This window comes from Megascapheus bottae, chromosome 1, assembly GCF_031878675.1.
Source record: "Megascapheus bottae isolate mThoBot1 chromosome 1, mThoBot2.hap1, whole genome shotgun sequence".
Taxonomy (NCBI): Eukaryota; Metazoa; Chordata; class Mammalia; order Rodentia; family Geomyidae; genus Megascapheus; species Megascapheus bottae.
In genome coordinates this window covers 47,553,974-47,560,908 of record NC_143509.1, presented here as the reverse complement: position 1 = coordinate 47,560,908, position 6,935 = coordinate 47,553,974, and the positions used below count along the sequence as shown (strand labels likewise).

At 34.7% G+C, this 6,935-nt stretch overlaps 1 protein-coding gene across 3 annotated transcripts in view; it reads right to left on the bottom strand.

Moving 5' to 3' along the window:
• Positions 1-1,591: 1,591 nt before the first annotated feature.
• The window catches only part of Lpp (LIM domain containing preferred translocation partner in lipoma), a 641,447-nt gene continuing 636,103 nt past the window's right edge, over positions 1,592-6,935 (bottom strand). For all 3 annotated transcript variants that reach the window (XM_090343772.1, XM_090343782.1, XM_090343791.1), the window contains one exon: positions 1,592-6,279. In XM_090343772.1, the coding sequence (XP_090199898.1) occupies positions 6,151-6,279 (129 nt within the window). In that variant the 3' untranslated portion in view covers positions 1,592-6,150. The remainder of the gene's footprint in view (positions 6,280-6,935) is intronic.

The window sequence follows — 6,935 nt, the reverse complement described above, 5'->3', positions numbered from 1 at the left end:
AAAGGGATAAAGAAAGCATGTAACAAGGTAATTAGTTTTGCCTGTGAACTTTTCTCTTCTAGTGATCCTGAACATAGGAGAGACTTTTCTTTTGTCAATGAGGAAATTTCAGAATCTGTGACATTTTGGACAAGAGAAGGTAGATTATCACTTCTGCTCTCCTGTTGCACACTAAGTATTTTTTAGCTTCAACTTCCAATTAAAGTAAGTGAATTAACTCAAGATATCTCATTTGATTTCAAGCCTTCTTCAAAGCTAGACAGATGCCACTGGGAACAAGCATACTAGCCCATGCCATATTACTGTGTACAGAGTAAGCATAGATGGACCTTGTTTGATTCTACTGCATTTGGCCTGAATGAAAGTTACTTTGGGGATGATTCTTCTATAGTGTTTATGCAATTATTATTAAAATGGGATGAGGAAGGGACTATGATGTAGAGAGACAAGAGTTACAAGAAATGGTAGATATCTGATGTTGGCATGTAAGTGATAGTAGGATACGAATATTTATATACACTCCTATTCTAATTTTGTATTTGTAATAAAAGCTAGAAGTAGGAATCTGTATTAGTGTACTTGTTGACTTCAGTAAATTAAATAACAGTGAGAAATGAAGGTGCAAATTTTAATGTCTTCTTTAAAATAACTTCAGTTGAATGCAAGTGCACCTTTTTTTACAGCTCCCCACAAAATAAGCCACATGCTTATTGCCTAGCTGAAATAAGAGTCTATAACTCTGCAAAAGAAACAGGAAAGTGAAACAGAGACATGCATTAGTGTCTTTGTTTTCTGTATTGAATGAAAATATGCCTGTAATTCATGATCTAATAAAATCTCAAGTGGTGGCTTATCCTCAAAAACTCTTTATGGTTCAACTATTAAGATTTAATGCTATACATTAAATTTTTAGAATGAGAGTAGTTTTTCCCTTGCAACATAAAAAACCATCAAGTTTCAATGAAACAAAATGAGATGCTGCCACTAAAACCTAATTGTTTTATGATCAAAAGGTTTCGGATTTAAAAATGAAGACTGAACTTTTGCATTATTTTTGCACATGGCCAGATCAGTCATAAATGAATTTGCCAAGAATCAGCTATCTGATTCCCTGATAAAGCTATATCCTATCTCACTCTATAACTAAACGTAAGTTCAAACATATGCCCCTCAAAAGGAAGGTATTTTCTATACTACATTTAATTTGTTAGCCCTTTTCCCTCAGTCTAATTATAGTTCTATGAGAATTATGGAAAGATTTATCACAAGTCTGACTTGGGTAGCATAACAGGCATAAAAAAAAGAAGAAAGGAGAAAAGAAGGTAAGATAGGAAGAAAGAGGAAAAAGAGAAAGGAAGGGATTAATCCTTCCAATAAGCTTAGTTGGATTCTTTTTTAAAGGTCTTGTGTTAAACAAATATCAGTCTCCTAATAAGAATTTCACTCTGATTACCAGCAAATGAAGAACTTGTCCTAAAATGTTCCTAACTACCCTATTAGTGACTTGCTCAGAACCAGGACTCTAGATTCATCTGTTCACTATAAAATTAAACAAAGGCAACTTGAAATACAAAAGGAAAGACTACACGGGTGCCAACGGCTCATGTCGTTGCCTTTATTATCTGAACAAAACCAGAGTAAGACCAAATCAGAAACACTAACAACATCCAATATATTAGTTTCTGGCATAGAGTGTTTTTATAACTGGAAGGACCCAGGAGAACCTTCCAGAAGGAGAAAAAATACTATTTGAAGATGCTTATGAGGAATTCAGAGTCTTAAAGAGTCTTCTAGATGTGTTCTGAAATTCTACTGAGTATATAATTGGGATCTGTGGATGATTGTTTCCATTACTGACCTCAGCAGAATAGTCATAGTAGTATAAATAGATTATTCAAAAATAAGGCACCATCGTGGGTTGTTTTCTGATTGTCAGTGCACCAAAAGAGGCATCCCCGAAAATGGACTAGAGGCACATTTTGCAGAGGTATATCTTTTTCAGTTCGCTAGTTTTCTACAGATGGCTAAAGCAGGGGTATGGAACATGCTGTCATATTTCATTCATAACACACATGTACTGTAGCTCCAGGCAACAGATGGACAATCACTTGTTTAAACTACAAATGTGAAATACTAAGGTAGAATGGCAATATTTCTAGAACTGTATATGAAAAAAAAAGCCTTTCCAAGCCAAGAGGGATGGGGAGAGGCTGTGAGGTTGTATCAGTGTTTCCCTGATCTCCCTAGCAGCTGCCATCATTTTCCCAACACCCTTCAAAACTTGATAATGGAAGGACCAGGAGGGCAGCAGACACAGATTTGACAAGAGAAGCCCAAACCATATCAAATAGAAATAACACTGTTATTCCTGGCTGGTTCACATTAATAGGATTTTTTTTTAAACTAACTAGGAACCTGGCTGGCAGTTACATTTTCAATGTCTTCTCTATCTTCTATTAACTATCTACTACTCTAGCCTCATAGAAAAAGCACTCTCCTCTTCCTCTAGACCCAAATGTAAAATACTTCTTCAGGAAATTTTAGTCAGAGAAGTTGCTTCCACAGAAACAGGGAAAGGGAAATAGAAAATAGGGAAAGGGATTCTCATCTCCGAGCTGCAGAGATGTTGGCATCTCATAACTTCAATTCCTTATACTAGGATTCATAATTTATTTTGTAGTTTTAAAGACAACTAATTGAGTCTAACAGACTCCACACTGAGTCAGTAGCAGCTGGCCATCCAAACATTCAATTCTTACTTTGGGTTCAGTGGTAGAATATTTGCCTAGCATGTGTGAAGTCGTGGGTTCAATTCCCAGCATTGCAAAAACAGTTTCAAAAAATCATCTTAATCACATAATCTGAAAAGGCCATGGCATAGCTTCTTATTTTTCGCTTTTCCTCTTCAATGTCCCTCACATTGCATAGAAATAGCAAATACTTGTGCTTTTGATACTTAAAAAAAAAATCTGGTAGCTTACACCTGTAATCCTAGCTACTCAGGAGGCTGAGATTTGAGAACCTTGGTTCAAAGTCAGCCCGGGCACTAAAAGTCTGTGAGACTCTTATTTCCAATTAACTAACAGAAAACTAGGAGTGGTACTGTGGCTCAAGGGATAAGGTAATAGCTGAAGACCTCAGAGACAACTGAGGAACTCAGGCCCAGAGTTCAAGTCCCACAATCCACAAAAAAAAATCTGGTATATTTTCTTACAAGCTTTGTGTTATAGACTATTCTTTACTACTTATGTATTAAAATGATAACAATCAAGATACTATATCAAAAGACAATGAGTATAATCATCAGGTTAATATGTTTATAAATCATAGTTACTATTTCATGAATATAATACAGAAAAGGGTGAGTTTTCATTACTTAAAAGATTTGTAGAAAAAGAAAAAAGAAATATAAGTCAAACATTTAGGAAATCTGAGTAAAATATGATAGAATCCTTTCCTTATTAAATATTGTGAAAGGAAAATATCTAAGTCTAAATATTTCTGTGTGTATACATTCCTTCTTATAAAATTATAAGTCTATATTAAAAAGTTAGATTTACTTTTAAAGTCTTTGGTAAAGATACTCTGAGCTTATGTGATAAGAATACACTATAAAGATGGAAAGGAAACAGAGTTCTGCTGGCAGAGCCACAGGATGGGCTCATGGCAACAATTTTTTTTATAATTTTTTTTCTTGCATAGTGTAACCATTTGGTTCCATATTGATTTAAACATAACAAACAAGTAGAATGGTACTGCATTTCTATAGTGGGAATATTTCATTAGATCTTCCTTTGTTGGCAAAATTTATAAGAATAAGCAACTGTATTTCCAGAGATAACATAACCCTCCATAAACTTGATTCTAATTTTAGCCTAAAGGCAGTTCTCCACATAGTATCTCATAGTAAACATATTAGTAAATCATTATAAGAGGATTTTTTTTACACTTTAATTGTCTAATAGCCAGTGCTCTTTGAAGGGCATTCAACATAATCTGGTTTCTGATCTGGAACACAGGAATTCAGAAACAGTCACCACTCTATTCTGAAATTCATGTACTATCCCTATATGAATATCATTATATTTCACATCATGAGAAATATAAGATCAGCAATAAGAACAGGGTAGTGGTGAAAAAAAGCTGTTAAAATTCATGACTTCGCTGGTTTTCCACAAAACTGTTCAACAAAAGCAAATAAGCCATAGATTGATTTAGATGAACTGTGGTGCTACCAGCTTAAGATTTTGTTATTCCTTTTTTTTAAATCACTTATATGATGATTCCTACTAAAACAGGAATACATTCAACTTGAATTTCTGAGACATAAGTTGCAATTTAAAACATGCAGAAATAAGTTTTCATCTCTGTTCTGAATGTTAAAATTAAAAGAAAAAATTCAGACGAATGAGAATATCCTATTCATAATCAGGCATAAAAAGGTTTGTGGAATATGAAAAAAAAAGATTTGTGGAATTATGGAAAGTTAGTCACAAAATGTGTCTATATTTCTTAAACTCAATGTTAGGTATACAGGAATCCATTATATTATTCTCATTTATAACATTTTGTATATTTAAAGTACTCCATAACTTAAAAAGTATATACTGGTAGAATTTTAAAAGAAAAAATAAACACTCAGTTTAAAAAACACTTAGTTTAAAAAAATGGTAACTTGCCATTCTTAAGCTAGGTGTCTCTCTTAAGTGAAACATGTTAGAACTTAATTTGGCTCTGCAGTTGGCAAGCAAGTGTTTCACTGGCTAATAAGAGTTTGAATACAGATTCTAGGCAGAGATTCTGCATAATTTTAGCACAGAAAGGAATTTTTTTTTACAGTGATTGTCTTTGAAAGTGTGGTATAAATGTCACACTGATGATATGAAAATGTCTCCTGAAATATGTAATTCAAGTTGTAGAAAAATTAGGAGAATAATAAAACTGTAGCTTCATAATCTTGAAACTCTTTCTTTTTAAAGCAAATGCAACGAAGCTACACAATTTCAATTTGTGTGCCTTGATTTGCAAAAGTCAGGCAAAAAAGACTTGGATCTGGGGAGTTAACAAGAAATAAAACAAAAGAAAAAGGCAGATATTTGAGCTTTTTTGTAATAGGTAAATTGCTGTACAGAAAGTCAATTTTGTTAATTGTGTTTGACTATTAGGAAAAAAACACATAAAATACAATTTCATGTAATATATAATTCTAGATAGAAAGTATAGAAAGTGGTATAGTACTGAAAATGTTACAAAAGCCAATCTGTCTATATAATGTCCAGGTAGAATGGAAAGATATATCTTAAGATAGAACTAAGGATAATAATACATTTTCAAACACATTCTTAAAATGCTTTGTTCAGCAAACCCCACCCTGTAATCATGTTTAGAAAACAACTAAAGCTTGGTTCTCATTCATCAATAATTGACTATTGGCTCACACAATTTTCTGATGAGGTTTAACCATGAATCACCATAGATTTTGAATTTTGATGGACATAATTTAAATTGGGGCTTGTTTGAATGTATTGTGCTTGTCAACTTAAATTTGTATAGCCTGACATGGAAAAATATACATTATTTTTTTCCTTTATGATACATGAGTGATAGAGAGCAACTGGAAAATATACTTTTCAATACAGAGCCACAGAATGGCTAACCGACCTTAAGCCACCGGCAGTCAGGAGTACTGGGGTGAGACTGCAAGTTATGAGCACCTGTGATTTGGAACAATCAGTTGGGGGGGGAAATCATGTGACAGCAAAGATTATATTAAAAAAAAGCTATTCAATCAGATGAAAAGTGAGAAAACATGGGGACAGAGTGAGAGGAATACAGAAGTGAATGAAACAAAGCATAATCCGTGCAAAAATGTGAGTCTTCTGAACAAAGGCTCCCCTCCCCCAGTGGAAGTCTTACATGATCACTTGTGAAGTTGAAGTATATATTTGATAAGAACATACCCCAAAACCCCAAAATCAAAAAAAAAAAAGAAAAAAACCCAACAATCTCATAGTTTGTGTGTTTGTAAAGGAAGATTAACAAAAGATGAAGAACATAGCTTGATTGCCTCGCCTCTGTTTTTCCTATTCCATATCTTTGTGTGTGCTTCATTCTTTTAGGCACACTCCACAGCTAAAGCTAAACCTGGATCTACAGGTCAGTGCTCGCCTTGGCCGTTAGCACCCGGATGCGAGTAGAATTGCAGGTCTTGCAGAGTATGTGTCCATCCAATGGGTAGCAACCTTGGTTGTCTCCTTCAGACAGTAGACCACCACAATCCTAGAAGGAAAAAAAAACAACATAGAAACAATGTCAAGTCAAATGTCCATACATGAAATCCAATGCTTTGTAGTCAAAGCCTTCACAAAGGGGCCATTTGCTTCCTATAACATCAAGACTAGCCACTGCCCTGCTGCAAGAATAAAGGATGATGTGTTCTGAATCAAACTGAATTGGATATTAAAGAGAAAAGTTAAAATGGAGGAATAGAACTCTTCTAATCTCACTTAAAATAAAGCAAGACTAAGAGTCCGCTGGACTTCAGTTTCTTGCCTCAAATGACAATTGCAACAACCAGAATGGGGGGAAAATGATCTAACTCATCCTGGCCATCTATTGGCAGTTTAAAGATCTCTCCAAAGGAACACACAGGTTCAGGAATGGAAATCTTGAACCATTTCTGGGCTGAAACAGAGTAATACCTTGCAAGCGGAAGGGCGGGCCATCGCGGGTTTCTGCATGCTTATTTCAACAGTAGTAAAAAAAGTATAAAACCCCATAGATGTGGAGAGCAATAGTTTACTACACACAGACTGTAGAGGAATGAGTACTGACTAGGAGAGGCTCCAGGGATACAGTTCTTAGTCACTGCACACACACCTAACAGCAAATCTCAAATAACCCCTGCATTTTCTGTCTTGCCGAGCTCTTTGGAG